This window comes from Callospermophilus lateralis, chromosome 3 (assembly GCF_048772815.1).
Source record: "Callospermophilus lateralis isolate mCalLat2 chromosome 3, mCalLat2.hap1, whole genome shotgun sequence".
Taxonomy (NCBI): Eukaryota; Metazoa; Chordata; class Mammalia; order Rodentia; family Sciuridae; genus Callospermophilus; species Callospermophilus lateralis.
The window spans coordinates 29,723,948-29,743,106 of NC_135307.1; the positions used below are offsets into that span (position 1 = coordinate 29,723,948).

At 41.4% G+C, this 19,159-nt stretch overlaps 2 protein-coding genes across 8 annotated transcripts in view; one reads left to right on the plus strand and one right to left on the minus strand.

Annotated features, from left to right (window-relative positions):
* Nucleotides 1-59: 59 nt before the first annotated feature.
* On the plus strand, nt 60-15,421 carry Fam161b (FAM161 centrosomal protein B). The gene is made up of 9 exons (XM_076849879.2): nt 60-219; nt 2,942-3,261; nt 3,991-4,541; nt 6,238-6,584; nt 7,341-7,468; nt 9,951-10,115; nt 10,328-10,427; nt 12,032-12,174; nt 12,865-15,421. Exons 1-9 carry the CDS (start codon nt 76-78, stop codon nt 13,001-13,003), a joined length of 2,037 nt encoding a protein of 678 aa, XP_076705994.2. The 5' UTR covers nt 60-75; the 3' UTR covers nt 13,004-15,421.
* Znf410 (zinc finger protein 410) overlaps nt 14,123-19,159 on the minus strand; it is a 38,173-nt gene continuing 33,136 nt past the window's right edge. For 5 of the 7 annotated variants that reach the window (XM_076849882.2, XM_076849883.2, XM_076849885.2 and 2 more), the window contains one exon: nt 14,123-15,253. In XM_076849882.2, the coding sequence (XP_076705997.1) occupies nt 15,206-15,253 (48 nt within the window). In that variant the 3' untranslated portion in view covers nt 14,123-15,205. The remainder of the gene's footprint in view (nt 15,254-19,159) is intronic. The other 2 variants (XM_076849886.2, XM_076849881.2) reach the window with 1 other exon arrangement.

Here is a 19,159-nt window from a genome sequence, read left to right on the forward strand (position 1 = left end):
GCCAATCAGAAAACGAGTTTTACTTCCTTGGGCGGGACGAAGTATAAGGACGCCCTAGAAGCCAATAAGAGGCTTATGAAGGGGTGTAGAGCCAAGAAGGGGTGTAGTAGCACTGCCACCGCCGCCTTTATCTCCGCTTCTGTTTCCTTCTGCGTAGATAAGAAGATGACTGTAGGAAGGTCTGCAGGATCCCCTGATGGGGCAGAGTGGACAAGTCAGGTGAGGAGAGAAAGAAGAGAGGTAGCAGGGCTGCGCTTAGGAAACGAATCCCTAAGTGAGGAAACTGTTTGGCGTTGCCTTGGAGACAGAGGACAGGGGCGTGTCACCGAGGGGTTGGGGGTTAAAATTGGCAGCATTTAGGCCTTGGGAGGCGGATTCTTGTCTTCGGGATTCGAACTACTTGTGCCATGCTCTTGGACAACAACAGTGGAATTCAGTTTTTGCTTGTCCTCTCATCTATATTATGACAGTTGTTGTCCCTATGTTGTAAAAGAGAATACAGAGGCATAGGAAGATTAAGAAATTTGCCCTCAAATCCACATAGAGACAAAAAGTAGGTTAGTAGTTAGGGGAATTAGGGAATGTCTACTAAAGGGTATGGAGTTTTTTTTGGGGGGGGCAGGGCGATGAAGATGTTCTAAAATTTGTTGTGATAGTTGCATAACTCTGTACTAAAACCATCAGATTATGTTCTTTGAATGAATTGTATGCTTTGGAAATTAAATATCAACAACGATATATATTTTTTTTAAAGAAATTTGCCCAAGACAACTGCTCTTCAGTAACATAGCTAGGACTACAGCATATACACAGCTTTGCCTCAGAATCTAGCATTCTATCTAGTCTTACAGTTGGACCTTACAGAACCCAGTGAAACCAAATATATCCCCTGGAGGAATGCAGTGTCCTGCCTTCAGTTGATTTGCCTTTTGCAACCATTCATCTTCTACATCCTGGCTCCATGCCAACCTCTCAAAGGACATCTAATGCCACCATGCTCCAGTCACAGTGGCTCTCTTTCTTATATAAGATTCAAGTCTTTTCCTTTCCAGGATCCTGCATCAAGGCCTTTACCTCTGCTGTTCCTTGACTCCAGAATATTCTTACCTCAAATCTTAGCAAAACTGGTTCCTTCTCGTTAATTGGGTGTCAATCCAAAACTCCTCCATAATGAGAAAATAAAAATCAGCTCAGGACTGAGAAAGCACAGATATCCCCAGTTTATGACGGTTCATCTAATGATTTTACAAGTTTACAATGGTAGGAAAAGCACTAAATATTCAGTAGAAACCACATTTCACATTTTGAATTTTGATCTTTACCCTAACTAGCAATATCATACTCTCTCCATACTGGTAGAGAGACAGAGAGCTATAGTTCCCAGTTAGTGACACAGTCGTAAGGGTGAATAACAATCTATAGTATGCTGTGTTGCTAAGCTAGGACATTCATTAAATTGGGTGTATTAGATGCATTTGTTTTTTTACTTATTAACAGTTTACAATGGGATTATCTGGACATAACCCCATCATATGTCAAGGAACATTTGTATCCCCCAGACCATAACAGACACAGATAAAGCCAGCTGCAAAATCAGCAGGAAATAGTGTTTCTCTTGGGGCCATAATATAGCTACAAAATTACTAACACCCTTCTTCTAAATGATAATGCTTACTTAACAGTTACTTACCTATCCCTGCAGGGAAAAAAAATGCTCAATTACCCACTCATTAAACCATTCCCATATTGGGTGTGGTGGCACACACCTGTAATCCCAGCCACTCTGGAGGCTGAGGCAGGAGAATCACAAATTCCAACCCAACCTGGGCAATTTATCAAGATTTTCTCAAAATAAAAAGTTTTAAAAAAGGGCTGGATATAGCTCAGTGATAGAATTCTCCTGGGTTCAATCCCCAGTACTACAAAACAACAACAAAAACCCAATACTAAAAGAAAAGGTTAAATTGTTCCTACTTCATGACTGCACCCATCCTCTTATGACCTTCCTAAGAATCAATCAGACAAGCCAACACTAAAACCCTGCCACTAATATGCACACACCAGGTTCCTTATTGTTTCCCATGATGTACTATAATTTAATAAACATCACTCTGATTATGGATACATTCCTAGTGACTCTAAAAGATTTTATCAACATAAAAGTTTTCCACAAGTAACCCATCACTCTATAATCTCAGTGTTTATGCTTTTATTTGAATATGTGATCTTATTATATTTTCTGTCTCCTCTCACTAGAATATAAGCTTCTTGTTTGTCTTGTTTGTCTTGTTTTCAGTCCAGTGTGTTAGATATCCAACAGATATTTTCTATATGAATGAATGAATGAAGTTTTGTTGTTGTCATTTTCCAGTGCTGGGGACAAATCCAATCCTTGAGCATGCTAGGCAAGCTTTCTACCACTGAGCTACACCCCTAGCCCCTGAATAAATTATTTAAAAGTTGGTTGGGTGTCTCATTTTCTAGGATGTCACTCTTTCCATTAGACTACATTGTCCTATTAATCATCCATTTCTAGTGATAGAATAGAAATTAGTTATAACATGAGAAAAGCAGGGGCCTAAACAGGGCAACAAGAGAAGAACAATGGATAAATCTCAAGTAAAGTGGGTACAGAGTGTGCCCAAGGTCCGGGTAGGATTCCTGGAATGCATGGGTCAGAATGCATGGTGCAGGTTAGGTGCTCTGCTTACTGTACTGCAGGGATAGGGAACATGCTTTAGCTCTTTGCTTCCCTTTCCTGCCCTACACCCAAGCATATCTGTATACCAGGATGTGAAATTTCTTTAGAGCAAGGAACACATCTTATTTGTTCCTCTTATCCCTAATATACTAAGACTTATTCAAAGTGAAATTAATCATTATGTTTTGAAGATTGTAGAAATTATAGTTTAACTCACAGTTTGTTTCTATTCCATTTTAGATACTTTCCCCCCAATCCTCTTCTGACACGGAGGCAGAAGACAAACTGTCTGGGGATGGTATGGTTTTACCCAGGGCTGGAAAACTCCATGAGCTCTTCAGCCTAGAGGATGAGACAGAGTCCACTTCTGTTTCAACTGGAAGCTTTTATGACTCCCTACAGGTTCTAAAGCAGAGGGACAAACAGGGTCTGTTGGAGTCCCTTTTTCAGACTGACTCAGACAGTGATAAGAACATCTCTGAAGATGACGAGGTCCTAGAGAATTTCTTCCAGGACAAGGGCAGGGGGAAGCCACAGATCCAGTACCCTGGATCTCAGAGGTAAGGCTCTACAGTCAACAGCTACCCCACTCCACCACTTTGGGGCAGTAATGCCATGTCTCTGGGCTATATCTTCCTTTGTCAGGTAGGGACCATGTCTGCAAATTTCTACTTAGGTAGGCTGTGGCTCATAATCAGGTTTTGAGTCCAACCAATTGTTTCGATTCCTACCAGCAATCCTAAATCATTGTGGGCAACTCTTAGTTCAATGAAACATTAGAATTGATTAAAGGAATGTCTTTCCTAAACAACCCTTTCCCCAAGAATGACAAGGTATATTGACCTTGGCTATGTGATGCATACTTTAGCTCATTTAATATTTGCTTTCTCCTCCCAGTAACCTTATAAGTGGATATTATATTTGTCACTCTACATATGAGGAAATTCATAATCTTAAGGTTTGAAGCAGGTCTTTAACTTAGATCTAATTCTAAATTCCTGCTTTGACCCATTGCACTGTTTTCTCTGTCATATGCAAATAAGAGTGCAAACATGGCAGTTTGTGGATCAATTCTGAGAACATTTCTACTAGGCTGCTAGGATTGCCTGTGGGAAGAGTGGGGAGGCCTCATGGAAGAGTTATGGGTATAGAGGCTTATGGGGCTGTGAGATCAGGCTGAGAAGCTAGCTGTGGCTTGCCTGGCAAAGAGGCCTGGGGAAGAGGATCAGGAAACAGCAGGGCCTCCTGACTGCCCAGTCCTCCACACACAGACCTGCTCTCTCCCACAGGTGTGACTCCACAAGGCGCTGCAGCTCCCTGAACAGCCTTTCCTCTGGTCTTCCCAAGGCTCAGGCCCAGCCGCCCTCAGGCTCCAAGCCTGCCTCCCAGCACAGAAGTGTCAGCTCCTGGACATCGTCTGTCACCGTCCCTCAGCCATTCTGCATGACACTGCGGGAGGCCCAAAAGAAAGCTCAGTGGCTGGCCTCACCTGCCTCCTTTGAGCAGAAGAGGCAGCAGGCCCAGAGGCAGGGCCAAGAGGAGGCTGAGTGCCACAGACAGTTCCGGGCACAGCCTGTACCTGCACATGTCTACCTACCCCTCTACCAGGACTTCATGGAGCGCAGGGAGGCCCAGAGACAGGCAGGGATCCAGAAGAGGAAGGAACTGCTCCTCTCATCCTTAAGGCCCTTCAGCTTCCTGGAGAAGGAGGAGCAGCGAAAGGAAGCTGCACGACAGAGAGACCTGGCTGCCACAGTGAAGGCTACGGTCCCCCCAAAGAAGGCCATAAGAAGGATCCCCAAGTCCATTCTGGAACCAGCCCTTGGGGACAAACTCGAGGGTAAAGATATCCTTGCCACCTGCCGCCTCCTACTTGTGGGTACCAAAAGACCCAGTTGGTTAGTTGGCTTGGCTTGGAGATGAGCTGTCTGGGTGGACTCATTAGAGGCTGCAGGCTCAGTGTAGGCCATGAGGGAGGGTTAAAAAATATATGTGAATAAGGGCCTCAGGCTTTATTCATTCCACAGCCACATATGGTACTTACCAGGCACTGTTCTCTGATGAATAAGCAAACATGGAGTTTGTAGACATATGAGGAGGCAGATAACAGAAAAATAATTATAAATGGGATAAATCAGTCATGTGTAGTCACTTGTGATCTCAGTTACTTGGGAGGCTGAGGTGGGAGGATCCAAGTTCCAGGCCAGTGTAGACAATTTAGCAAGACTTTATCTCAAAATAAAAAATAAAAGGGCTGGGGGATATAGCTCAGTGGCAAAGCACCCCTGAATTTAATCCCCAGTACCCTTCCCCCATTTTTTTTTTTTTTCTCTTTAAGGAGATGAGAGCTCTTTCCCTCTCCCTGCTGCATGTGCCCACAAGCCCTGGTGGAGGTCGCCTCCAGTCTAAGACAACTTGTGGCTGGGCCTTCACTGGGCTTTCAACAGGCAGAGAAATAAATGACTATCATGTTACACTGAGATTTTCCCTTCCCCAAATTTTTAAAATAAAATTTTAATTAAAATGACTAGGAATATAGCTGAGTGGTAGAACACCCTGGGTTCAATCCCCAGTACCACAGAACAACAGCAGCAAAAACAAATGGGATGAGTCATTTGTAAGAATTAAAGGGAGGAAGCATTGAGCATACAATAAAAGTACCTAATTCAGTGCGTGGTGAGGAAAGAGAGAAGTTCAGGAGGGATCCAGAGAAAGTGAGCTCTGGGGTGATCCTGACAGAGGAACCATAGTTAATTTGGTAAAGAGGGAGGAGGAAGAGCCAAGTAGAGATGTGGCCTGGAGGTAGATGGAAGCTGAGAGGATCAGAGAAGAAGGGTGACAAGGTATAAGAAAGCTCTGAGGGGCCTTGCTGGCCACTTGGATGAGTTTGGATTCCATCCCAAGGGCACTGGCTCATGATCAGATACGCAGTTCAGAAAGATCACTTGCTATTGTAGATAATTAAAGGTGGCAGCAAAACTGGAGAGATGTTGATCTAATAGGCCATTTCAACAATTCAGTTTAGACAGCATGAAACTTAACAGTGGGGATGAAGGAAAGAGAGAGGCTAGAGAAAGGCTAAAGAGGAAGATACAGAAAGTTTGGTAGGAGAGAGGGAAGATGCGACAATATTTTGGGCAAAGGGTGTGGGCATTTGAGTGGCTAGAGAGAAGCTGGGGGATGGCCTGATTTCCCCTGCTTTGTCTCTAAAGAGGAAGTTGTAGAAAGTGCCCAACAAGCATAAATGGTAGCTGTTTCTGCAGTATGACTAGCATGGGCAGTGGTGGCCTGGTCACCGTATACTAATGAGCATTCCAGAAAAGAAAAAAAAAAGCAAACTCATTTTTGAAAAATTTTTAAGTTTGTAAAATTTTGCCATTTCTTTATATTGTGGCCAAGTGCAGGTTTCCCACAGGATGTCAGTGGGTTTACAGTGTTCCTGAAAAGTTAACAGTTAACTTCACACTACTGCTGGTGCTTTTGGTGTGAAGCTTGGTCTGTATCTACTCATCACTGCCCTGATTCTTTCTCCACAGAAGCCGAGCTCCTTAGAAAAATTCGCATCCAGATGAGGGCCCTGGACATGCTCCGGAAGGCCTCCTCCCCTGTTGCCTCCTCTAGTAGCCGGGCTGATTCACAGCCCCGCACAGCTGCCCGAACCCAGGAGAAAAAGCTTGGCTTTCTGCAGCCTGACTTTGGATTCCAGCCTCAGGTGAATCCTGTTGTTCCTGACCATGAGGGTCTATATCAAGCCTTCCAGAGAAGAGCTGCCAAGAGAAAGGAAACCCGGGAGGCAACTCGAAACAAGCCCTTCTTGCTGAGGACTGCCAACCTGCGTCATTCTCCACGATCCTGTGATGCTTCCACCACTGAAGGAAGGAGGGTGAGGGCCCAGGGAACTGTGGGAGGGCCAGGACCTCCTGGGGCATGAAATGCAGGATGGGCCTGGGGCTTGAAGGAAAGCACTTCTCGACATTTTTCTACCTTAACTCTCTCTCTCTCTCTCTTTTTTTTTTTTTTATAGAGAGAGAATTTTAATATTTATTTTTTAGTTTTTCAGCAGACACAACATCTTTGTTTTGTATGTGGTGCTGAGGATCGAATCTGGGCCGCACGCATGCCAGGCGAGCACACTACTGCTTGAGCCACATCCCCAGCCCAACCTTAACTCTTTTTTCCCCCAGCCTTTTTTAAATTTTGAGACAGGGTCTTACTAAGTTGCTAAGACTGACCTTCAACTTGGGATCCTTCTGTCTCCACCTCCTATGTCCAGGCATATCAGTTGTAAGCAGATCCACATTCCTGCATATTTAAGACCTCAGGAGCACTCCTTTTCATTCCCTCTATCTAGAAGGATTTTGCAGATATATGCACAAGCAGGTCTGGAAGGCAGGGAATTGGGATCAATTGCTTGTGTCCCTATACCATTTCCAAGGAAATATCATTTGATAAAAAACTTTAGGGTTATTATCCTAGTCTTGTCCTGGTTACTAACCTTGAGATCTCATTATCTTTTTCTTATTCCTAGGAATAAAATGGAAGATTCTCATTTTCAGTCTTTCACTGAAATTGAATTTCAACTAAGACAGAAACTAGTCATACATGCTATCCCACCAATACCAGCTTTCCTTTCTTCTAGGGTTCCCCAGAGCCACCAGCTACACTCCTAACAAGGAGTCGTTCTTTGAGTGGCCTTGCTTCCCTCTCCACCAACACCCTCCCTGTGCATATCACAGATGCCACCAGGAAGAGGGAATCTGCAGTCAGGTGAGTGGTCAGGCTGCATAAGACTCAATGCTGTGATCTGGGTAAAATTCTGGAATCCACCTTCCTGTGAGGCCTTCTCACCTGTCATCAGAGACACCACAAAGGGGTTGAAAGATTCCTTGATCAGGGCAGGAATACATGTGGTCTCCATGCCTGGGGCTAGCCACCACTCAGTTCTCTAGGGGACTTATTTGGTGCAAGGCACAATGTTAAGGCTGAAGATCCTTTAGAAACTAAAGTGTAATATCCAGTCTGAAATACAGAAAAGCTCAGATGCTATTACTGTATTTTGTAAAGAATACTGTGAGGGCACCAGGCAGCCTGGGGCAGGGGTCTCTTGCCTTTTGGAAAAACGTCTGAGATGAAATCTAAAGAATGACAGGGAATTAGACATATGAAGGCTTGAGAAAGAGAGTTCCAGACAGAATAACATGCATAAAAGCCTATACATAAAAAGAGGGTGGTAGCCACGAAGAACAAGAATTCAGAAAAGTGTGATAGCAGGTGGCTGAACCTGCCACAAAGATAATGAAACACTGATTACCTAGAAATGCTCTGAGAGTCATCTTAGGGAGATGTCAGAGTCTGGAAGTAGGGGTTTTTTGTTTGTTTGGTTTTTGTAGTGTTGGGGGCAGGGGATAGAACCAGAGTCTTGAGCATGTGAGCCAAGAACTCTACCACTGAGCTGTACACTCTCCAGCCCAGCCTGTTTATTTTTAACTCTTCAGCTGACCTCATTCTGGTATTGTTCTTTTTGAGCCAGTCCCCAGGAGGGTTCCTTCTCCTTCAGGCCTCTGAGGTAAAGCAAAGCAGGATAGTCCTGGGAAAGGACTAACATCTAGTACCTCTAAATACCTTCCCATGGGGCTTCCATGGAAGTAGACAGAATTTACTTGGCTCCTGCAGGCAAGAGGGATTGTAGAAATGTACTTAAGATCCACAAGACATAAATGCATCCCTTAAATGCATCAGTTCCTAAAGCCCAATAAGAGTGGCCTCATGAATAAGAAGCCAGCCAGCTACGGAGAATACCCACATCTCTGTTCCCACAGTAAGGAATTGGACATTTTCTTTCTTCCCTCCCTTTTTTTGGTACCAGAGATTGAACTCAGGAAACTCAACCACTGAGCCACATCCACACCCCTATTTTGTATTTTATTTAGAGACAGGGTCTCACTGAGTTGTTTAGCGTCTTGCCATTGCTGAGGCTGTATTTGAACTCAACAATCCTCCTGTCTCAGCCTCTGGTGTGCCACCACACCCAGCTTTCTTCTTCTTTTAAAAACAGTGCTGAGGATCTAACCCAGGATCTCACGCAAGCTAGACAAGTGCTTACCACTGAGGTACATCACTAACCCTGGAGTTTGATTTTTTTTTTTTTCCCTTTTGTATGGGAGACTGAAACTTAAGTCCTTGCTCTTGCTAGGCCAGAATTCTACCACTGAGTTACATATTTGACCCTTTATTTTTATTTAGAGACAGGGTCTTAATAAATTGCCCAGACTATCTTCAAACTTTGCAATTCTCCTGCCTCAGCCTTCTGGATAATTGGTATTGCAGGCGTGCACCACCACACTTGGCTCAGAATTTGATTAAATTTTCATGCCCTTTCTTAATGAATGTACACATCCCAGTGCAGGCCTTAATTTTTTTTCTTTTTGGTAGAACTCGCCATAGAATCTTGTAGAATGGTAATTACACAAACCAAGCGCTGCAGGTTGACCCCAAATTTTCAGTGGATATTGAAGGAGGCTAATTTCCAGTTCTTTTTATATATGCAAATTGTATTCACAAAGAATCACAAACCTGGGGCTAGGCTGTGGCTCAGTGGTAGCATGCTTGCCTAGCATGCATGAGGCACTGGGTTTAATCCTCAGCACTACATAAAAATAAAGACAATAAAGTCCATCAACAACTAAAAAGATATTATTAAAAAAACAACAACTAAAAAGATATTAAAAAAAATAATCACAAACCCAAATACCTTCCTGCCCACTGTTTACAGTGTTCAAGGGCAGAGATTCTGGTTCTGATCATGGCTTTCCTGTTGGCATGTTGGAGACTGATCCTCAGACTCCTCTGTAAAAGGGGAGCTTACAGTCTTTACATTATGAGGCCCTTTTGAAGATTACATGAAATGTAATAGTATTTGATTCATGGGTGGGTAGCCCAGCAAATGGTAGTTGTTAATATTGTTTCCAGATAAGTGAGGAACCTAGCAGATTTTCTGAGTATTTGGCTATTTAAGTATATACATGTCTCAAGTTCAATGAATGAACTTTTCCCATAATGCTGGAAAGGTTTCATTTCCCAATGCATTTAATCCCAGAAGCTTATTCTTCCTGAAAATGGCACCATGGTCAATTTTCTGCCTCATTCATAAAAAAAAAAAAAAAAACACTTTCCAGAAAGAGTACTACGATTGCTTCTAAATATACCCAGGTTGATTATCTGTACTCTTATTTTTGTTCTCTCCCTTTAGAAGTTCACTTGAAAAAAAAGACAGAGTAGATGAGAGCATTCGGTGGTTGGAGATGCACAAAAAGAAGTGTCAAGCAATGTCTAAATCTGTGACCTTGCGTGCAAAAGCCATGGATCCCCATAAAAGCCTGGAGGAGGTGTTCAAAGAAAAGCTGAAAGAGAACCGGTTAGTGTCAAAAGGGTGCAGGTCTTGGGATCCAACATATGGTTGCCCAGAATACGTGGAGTTATTAAGCTTCTGTGATCACAGGGAGTCAAGAATTTTGCCAGGCAGTTAGGAATTTATAATACACATGGGAGTTATTCTGCTCAACATAAATGAAGGGCATTCTAGATTGAAAAAGATGGAATTCTTTCTAGAAATCTTATCAATTCCAGGAACAATGACCGTAAAAGAGCAAAAGAGTATAAGAAAGAATTGGAGGAAATGAAGAAGAGAATACAAAAGAGACCATATCTCTTCGAACAAGTTACCAAGGTAAAACTCAACTATCACTCATTTGCTTTTCTGCCTGGATGAATGTGATCTTAGAAGTTAAGAAACAATTTTAGTATGTGGGCACTGATCATTTCCTTAAGATTCAGATATTCTAAATCCAAACACCTTTTATTACTACCATGTTTCCCCCTTAAATATAGGTCTTCATGGGTTCAGATGCTCACAAACACCCCATAAGGCTCTTTCTAGATTAACTTTGGCTGAAAGAATCATTTGAAGATATTCTGTAGACTTAAGGGGAAGGTGAACTCAGTTGCGACTTCCCTAAGTAAGTCTGTTCAGCCCACGAAGGAAATCATCCCAGGCAGTTTGAGATCATGTTCTTTATATCCCTTTTCCCTCAGTTTTAGACAATAGTTGGGATTCCACAGTGGCTGGTTCCAGTTTCTGAGTATTAGCTCCATCCTGTAGATATTGCAAGATCTAGGCATGTAGGGGTCCAGGTCCACCCCTGCCCCCAGCACACCTGTATGCCACCAACACACTGGACTGTCTGGGTTAACTTAGCAACTCACATTGTTCAAAATCTCAAGCCGACCTTTCCTCTTTATGTTAATTTGTGTCAAGCAGGTTTAGTCTTTAGATCCCAACAGATTTTTTCAACACACTAGGAAAAACACAGAGTACTACAATTTTGCTCTTGAATAATACTTAAACTAAAACAAGCAAAAAATAACATTCACATACAGATTATCATCCTTATGTTAAGAATGTTCTCAATGCACCTTACTTTCTTCTGTCTTGGTGTTCCTAAGAATGGTTTGGTTGCTTTTAAATCGTAAACTGCTGGGTGCAGTGGTGCCCATCTATAACCCCAGCAACTCAGTAGGCTGAAGCAGAATCAAAAGTTCAAAGCCAGTCTCAGCAATTTAATGAGGCCCTCTGAGTTAGCCAGACCCTGTTTCAAAATTTTAAGAAAAGAACTGGAGATGTTACTTAGTGGTAAAGCGCCCCAGGTTTAATCCCCAGTGCCAAAAAATAAGAAAATGAAAATAAAGAACTTTAAATCTTAAAATGGTTTTAGTCCCCCATTTTTCATCTGAGTTTCACTTCATCTCCCACAAATTCAAGTCCTCGTTTTTAAAGGTGTGGTTCCCAAATTAATACTTGGCTTCTCCTGAAGACATAGAGTTGCAGGCCTCTTCTGCAATTGGAACCGGATTTGAAAAATGATCTGTTTCAAACTAAAGAAATCTAAATCTAATATCAATGGCTATATTTTATTCACAGCCACACTATGCCTAATTCAAATGGGTTGTATGGCGATCCCAGATTTGTCATATAAAATAAGTACAGGATTTTGATCTCAAAATGAGTGGTTGTTTTAAAGGTTCCTCCCAGTAATGTTGCTGAAGATAACAATTTAGAGCTGCAGAGTGACAGCAGCATCTCAGATTAAGATTATGCATTTTAACAAGATCCTCTGGGGCTCAATTGTACATTAAAGCTTGAAAAAAAGTAATTTTTATGCAAATCTGTCAAGCACTAAGTTTTGGAGGTGGTGATAGGGACATTATCATAGAGATACTGATTAAGATGGCAATTCACAAGATAGCTACAGCAGATTAATTTCTATCCTTCAGGACCTTGCCAGGAAAGAAGCAGAACAACGGTATCGAGACACCCTGAAGCAGGCTGGACTGGAGGAAGACTTTGTGAGGAACAAGAGTCGAGGCACCCGGGCTGTACAATGGAAGGAGGAGTCTAATGCCAAGGATTCCCCCAGGTAAAGTGAAAGGGAGAAAAGGATAGCATCTCCATTAGTCTCAATTCTGTTTCTCAAGTTCCAGTATATCCTCCACTAATTCCTGTTTTCCCCTTAGACACGGTGCTTTATAGCCAGGCATGGTGGCACATGTGTGCAATCCATAAGATTTGGGATTATTAAGGCAGGAGGATTGCAAGTTCAAGGCCAGCCTCAGCCATTTAGCAAAACCTGCCTCAAAATATAAAAAGGAGTAGAAATGTAGCTCAGTGGTAAAATACCCTGGGTTCAATTCCCAAAAACAAAACAGAAATGTCTCTTTATAGCCAGGCATCATATGCCAGTAATCCCAGTGACTCAGGAAGCTGATCTCAGTCTCAGTTTGAGACCAGTCTGGGCAACTTAGTGAGATCTAAGGGGCTGGTGTTGTGGCTCAGTGGTAGAGTGCTTGCCTGGTATATGTGAGGCCCTGGGTTCGATCCTCAGTACCACGTATAAATAAAAGACCCACTAACAACTAAAAAATATTTTTAAAAATATTAAAAAAAAAAAAAAAAAGGAGCTAGAAATGTAGCTCAGTGGACTGCCCTTACTAGATCCAATCCCTCATACAGGGGGGAAAAAAAAAAGTCGAGGCCATTCTTAAACTTTATAAATTGCTTCCTTTAATTTAAAATATTCTGTTTCATAATGTTTTCATTTACTTTGCAGCATCTATGAAACTACAAACCTCAGCATCAATGATCCACAGAAGGATTTAGAAGGATCTCTAGAACAGCTTCTAAGCCCCCAAAAAGAATCCGAGGAGCTGTATTATGAATCATCAGACCATCTGAAATCACTGGCCTAATCAGCTCATGTAACATTACTGCTTTTGCACATCAAATATCTCACTAAGGGTTGAGTCAAGGCAGGCAAAACTTGGGTTTGAATATTGCTACTATTAGAGAATAAGGAAAAGAAGAGTGACATAACAGGAATCAAATTAGAGAAGCTCAGGATAGAGGGATCATAACCCAGACCTAAGGGGTCTTACTTTGAACCTGACATTTAAGAGCAACTATAGAAAAAAGGACACAAGCCAAAATGCTAATCAGGGCTGTTCAGGAAACATGAGTGAGTTAAATGGGGTAGATATAAGATAGGAGATAGTAAGGAACCAGAGAGCATAAATCCTGTTAGAATACAGGCCCAGAATTACAACATTAGCTATTGTCATCAGAAGCCAGAAATGTTACAGCTACTTGGGAGACTGAAGCAGGAGGATCACAAGTTCAAGGCTAGCGTCAGAAACTTAGCAAGAACCTGTCTTAACAAAAAAAAAAAAAAAAAAAAAAAAAGGCCGGGGCTGGGGGCTAAAGCTTTAGTGGCAGAGCACTCCCCATGGGCTTAATCTCCAGTACCAGACACACACACACAACACACAAAGCCAGAAATGTGCATCTTGGCAACTAATTAAAAATTATTTAGGCCAGGCATGGTGGCACCCACCTGTAATCCCAGCGGATTGGGAGGCTAGGCAGGGGGATTGAGAGTTCAAAGCCAGCTTCGGCAAAAGCAAGGTACTAAGCAATTCAGACCCTGACTCTAAATAAAATACAAAATAGGGCTGGGGATGTGGCTCAGTGTTTGAGTGCCCCTGAGTTCAATCCCTGATAACCTCTGCCAAAGTTATTTTATGTGGGCAAAATAAAACACATCTGTTTACCAGATTTAGCCCATGGGGGATGACAAATTTGCAACCTTTAGTTCAGGGTTTCTTATCCTTAGCACTTGATATTTTGGGATTTTTTTTTTTTTTTTAATTGGTGGTTATGAGAGGAAGCTGTCCTTTATAGGCAGGATCCCTGGTCTTTACTCACAATATCCCAGTAGCACTTTCTTTTAGTTTGACAACCAAAAGTGTTTCCAGATATTGCCAGATATTCTTCCCAGGGTGAGAATCATCCAATATCAAAGTAAGACTGCAGAAGGCAAACACTGGGATTTTAATTGCCATGAACTGAATCCACATAGCACAGGAGGAGTATGCATATCTTTTAACAAATTATCTTTCTAGAAAAAAATTCAAAATTATCTGTTGTTGTTGCTGTTTTCTCAGATGCAGACATGGTCTCTTCTGACGGTAACAGAAGGATACTCTCAAACAACCATCTGGGTTTGCTAGTTAGAAATGAAGACACTCATGTTTCCTAAGACTCCTCAGTTCTGCTTTACCTCATGGAATCCTAACAATAAATCAGTGTTCTATCTTTAAAGAGAAGGAATGAATTATTTATTTTCTCTATAAGGAAACAAGTTTTGTCTAAAACAAGAACCAAATAACTGCCTGGGCTGTTTTGTTTATTTAAAGGGAAAAATGGATCATGTGATTTTTAACTTAAAAAACAAAACAAAAAAACTTCTTAACATGCTACTATTATGTTCCATAAGCAAAGAAAACAAAGTGACCAAGTAGAGGTGTACAGGACAAGACAGTACCTCAGCCTGGGCCAAGGGGAGATTCAAGTAATTTATTTTTTGCAGCCCAAGGGCTGAGAGTCTGTTACTCAGGTTGCTAAAGGGAGAATGCAGACAGAACTGACATCACTCCCTTCTTCAAAGCAACAAGGCATCTTGAAAACTTCTGGTGAAGTTCCGTAGTTGGTGACAGGACATTGTTCATCCCTGTGAAAAGATAGCTGGATTTGGGATGAAAGCTCTTCAAAGGAAAACCTCCCCTCAACCAGTCATAATGGAAAACTTAAGCCAACACGTAATTGAATTCACTTTAGGGAAAAGTCTATCCCAAAATTTTGCAGTGGGGAGAGAGGCAGGTAGTTACCCATCCCACAGTCACTGCTTGGCTCCTTGTCTGAATTAGATGGTGGCTGAAGAAAAGCTCTCATAATCCATTTTCTCTGCCAGGGAAGATAAACAGGCAAAAGTAGAGTCTTGTCTTTCACATATTCATTTGGTTCTGGCAGGTTGTGAGCCTTTGCATCCTTATTCCCACTATGCATTCTGGGATCAGAGCTGCTCTTCCAGGAGCATCCATGCTCATGTCCGTCTTTCAGTTAAATCTCCTTGGTTTAGTAACTGTAAAAGATTGAAAGCATATCTAAAATAGGTTATAGGTGAATTATAGGAAAATTAATTCATAATAAGTACAAGGGTTAAGAGTGAAGGGTAAGGAACACACTTGGGAGGTAAGTGAAGGACATTTAGTTCTGAAGCAAAAGACAAGCATAGACTGATAGATCTTTTTCATATATTAGCCTTGGGACAGCACTTGGGCCACTTCATGATGCTGTCATATGAATTATGGCAATAAAATATCCTGTCTATAAACAGATATAAGTGCTGGAGGAATGTGTAACTTACAAGGAAATCAGAAATAGTGGAGCTAAAACTCTAGATGTTTGTGTCAGCCAAAACACAGACTGAAACCTGAATGAGAAGAAAGCAGGAAAGGAGCCATTCTGTTATAAGACCTAAGAGCTGAAAAGGGTTTAAAAGAATACCTTTCCTTTGATGAAGGGATATAGTCCTAAGGGACACTCTGAGGGTGGCAGCAAACACTGACATTCTACTTGACACGTAAGGCTTCTGTTCAAAGGGAGGTTTCGTGTAATATAAATCACGAAATTATATATTTTCCTATATTATTATAAAAAGAAAGTGAGATGGTGCCAGGGTTGTGGCTCAGTGGCAGAGCGCTTGCCTTGCACATGTGAGGTACTGGGTTCAATCCTCAACACCACATAAAAATAAAGATTGTGTCCATGTATAACTAAAAAAAAATTTTTTTAAAAGTGAGATGGGAGCAATTCAGTGAAATTAAAAATAAAAATTAGGCTTAACATCAAATGAGGTATGTTCTTGAGCTTGATATGTATTTATTTGGTGATCTTAATTTGGATGAAGGTAATTTATATAGCAGAATTTAATGATGGAATTAAAAGAAAATTTAAACAAAGTTTAAAGAAATATTCAAAACTTAAACCATATATTTCCTTTGATGCTGTGTGGTACGGATATAAGAATGGTGTATTTTTGGCCTGGGGATATAGTTCAGTGGTAGAGCCCTTGCCTAGCACACACACAGAGACCCGGGTTTGATCCCCAGCACTGAAAAAAGAAAATGTTTAGAATGTAGGTCAAGATTCTGATAAGGCTGCACTCAAACTCAGCAATGGCACTTTTGGAGAAACAAACAGAATTTGTAATTATGTTTTCTGCTTTGATTTATTTGGAAAATACTCTAAGATATAGTTGAAGCTGGCTGGGTTCAAAGCTATACTGGTTCTTGAATTCAAGAATGTAAACTCAATGTAAATATGGAACCTCACTTGGGATGACCTTCAGTGGGTAAGAGTCCAAAAGCCCAGGTTGCAATCAGTCCTGTGCAATGAGTCCTTTAATTCTTAGAGGAGACCTCAAGTAATACTAAGAAAACCCAGAAATTATATAATCTGAACCCTTTGAATAAGTTCCCCCCATCACCTTTGACACTGGGGATTGAATGCAAGAGAGCTCTACTACTGAGCTACATCCCCAGACTTTAAAAAAAATTTTTTTGTTGTTGTTGTTTGAAACAAAACATTTTATTATGGATTAAGAGGCACACAGAAATAGAGAGACCTGTACAATGGGTCCATGTGTCCTTCACTAAGCTTAAACAATGAGTTTAACTTAGAGTCAAACTCATTTCAACTCATCCCTTCCCTGCCACCACCACTGCTAATCTACTAAACTATTCTGAAGCAAATCCTTGTTCAATGATTTCTGTCATAAATAAATTGTCCTTATGGATATCTAAAAGATGAGCACTTTTTATAAAAATATAATCACAATATCATTATCCCAGCTAAAACAAAGTAACAGTAATTTCTTAATATTATCCCGTATGCAGTTGGCCTTGCTGAGCTTGGCCTTGAAGTTGTGATCTTCTTTCCTCAGCCTCCTGGGTCACTGGGATTACAGAATTGTGCTACTACCCCTGAATTTGAATGAGAGTTGGCTCAAAGTTTTTTTTAACATTTTCCATGAAATTTCTGATACCTGATTTGTTCTCTGATTTTTTTTTTTTTTTTTTTAACTAGGGATTGAACCCAGAGGTGCTTTACCACTGAGCTGTATTCCCAGTCCTTTTTCTTTTTAATTTTAAAGCCGGGTCTCACTAAATTGCTGAGGCTGGCTTCGAATCTGTGATCCTCCTGCTTCAGCTTCACAAGCTGCTGTGTTTACAGGCATGTACCACTGTGCCTAGTTGACCTCTGATATTCTTGCTAAGGTATTTTTATCATTATTTGTGGTACTGGAGATCAAACCCAGGAGCCCTCTATTACTAAGTCATATCCCCAGTCCTCCCCACCATTTTTTTGAGATAAGGCCTTGCTAAATTGCCCAAGATGGTCTCAACTTGCAATTCTCCTGCCTCAGCCTCCCAAGTCACTGGGATTAAAGGCATGCACCACATAGACTGGTTATTTTTACATCAATATTTACATGGGTTAGAAGTTCATCAGTAAATCTTATAGATCTGATCTACAATGCATGATGATCTCCAACAGCAGATGGAAGAAGCAGCTTGTGTTGTTTTAAAACCTGCAAATAGCCTACATCTTCTCTGGTATCTGACCTTGCTTTTTTCCCCAAGTGCTGGGGATCAAACACAGGGCCTTGTGCATGTTAAGAAAGTGTCTACGACTGAACTACCCCTTCAGCTCAAAAGAATTCTTAGAAATCAACATAACTAACTCACCAGAGCAAAGGACAGTTAGTACTTAGTCCTTGGATTAGGAAGAAGACTAAGCCTGGAGCCTTGAATGCCTTATTAAAAGGAAGATACTAGAGAATATGATATGCCCACCTAGAAAAGAAGAGGAGCTACACAGTGGAAACGTCCATGGTAAGGAGAAGACAATAAGGCAAGAGATGTGAAGCTCAGCAGAGGGTGTGTCTGTAAATATACAAGGACACATGAGGTAAAAAGTGATAGTGCAGGATTTTTAGTTACATTAAGGGCAGCAATTTCCACTTTGAGTTAATATTTTTCTGTTAAGTGTTCAGGCCTTTCATTATGAAATTGGGTACTTAGGGGCTGTTAGATCCTTAGCTTTTTGGGGGGTAAAGAACTTACTGTGTTCTTTTGTTTGTTTTTACAGTACTGAAGATCAACACAGGATCTTGCATATGCTAGGTAAGTCCTCTACCAGTGAGCTATATTCCAAGTCCTCTTTTGATTTTTATTTATTTATTTTTAATAAGTTTTTTTTTTTTTGGTACTAGGGAGTAAAACCTGGGGCACCTTTACCACTACAGTACATTCCCAGTCCTTTTTCTATTTTGAGACAGGATCTCACTAAATTTTGGAGGCTGGTCTTGAACTTGCAATCCTCCTGTCTCAGCGTCCCAAAGTCGCTGGGCTTAACAGGTATGCTCCACCATCACCTGGCTCCTCTTTTGATTTTTAGGCAATCTATGTTACCGAGTCTGCCTAAGGTTGTCAATAGGCAGCATCTACAAGTCAATGCCAAGACCCATGTGCCTAAGTTCAAATGAACAAATTTACTATTTCTAGAATTCTGCATATGTAAACATGATCATATTTTACCCATGCAGTAGCTCCCTATTACCCCCAGGACAAAAATTATGTCTTAGAACGTCCTTCAAGAAGGAATCAGCTTAGGGCTGGGGATGTGGCTCAAGCAGTAGCGCGCTTGCCTGGCATGCGTGCGGCCCGGGTTCAATCCTCAGTACCACACACAAAAACAAAAGATGTTGTGTCCGCCAATAACTAAAAAATAAATATTAAAATTCTCTCTCTCTCTCTTTAAAAGAAAAAAAAAAAAGAAGGAACCAGCTTAGGGGCTGGGGTTGTGGCTCAGAGGTAGAGCACTTGCCCACCATGCGTGAGGTAGGTACCCTCAGCACCACATAAAAATAAAGATATTGTGTCCACTGGTAACTAAAAAATAAATATTAAAAAAAAAGAGAAGAAACCAGCTTATCTTTCCAGCTC

Coding starts and splice junctions, on each gene's coding strand:
- Fam161b (XM_076849879.2), top strand. CDS start 76: ATGAAGGGGTGTAGAGCCAAGAAGGGGTGTAGTAGCACTGCCACCGCC. Junction 4,542..6,237: donor CCTTGGGGACAAACTCGAGG/GTAAAGATATCC, acceptor CTTTCTCCACAG/AAGCCGAGCTCCTTAGAAAA. Junction 12,175..12,864: donor AATGCCAAGGATTCCCCCAG/GTAAAGTGAAAG, acceptor TTTACTTTGCAG/CATCTATGAAACTACAAACC.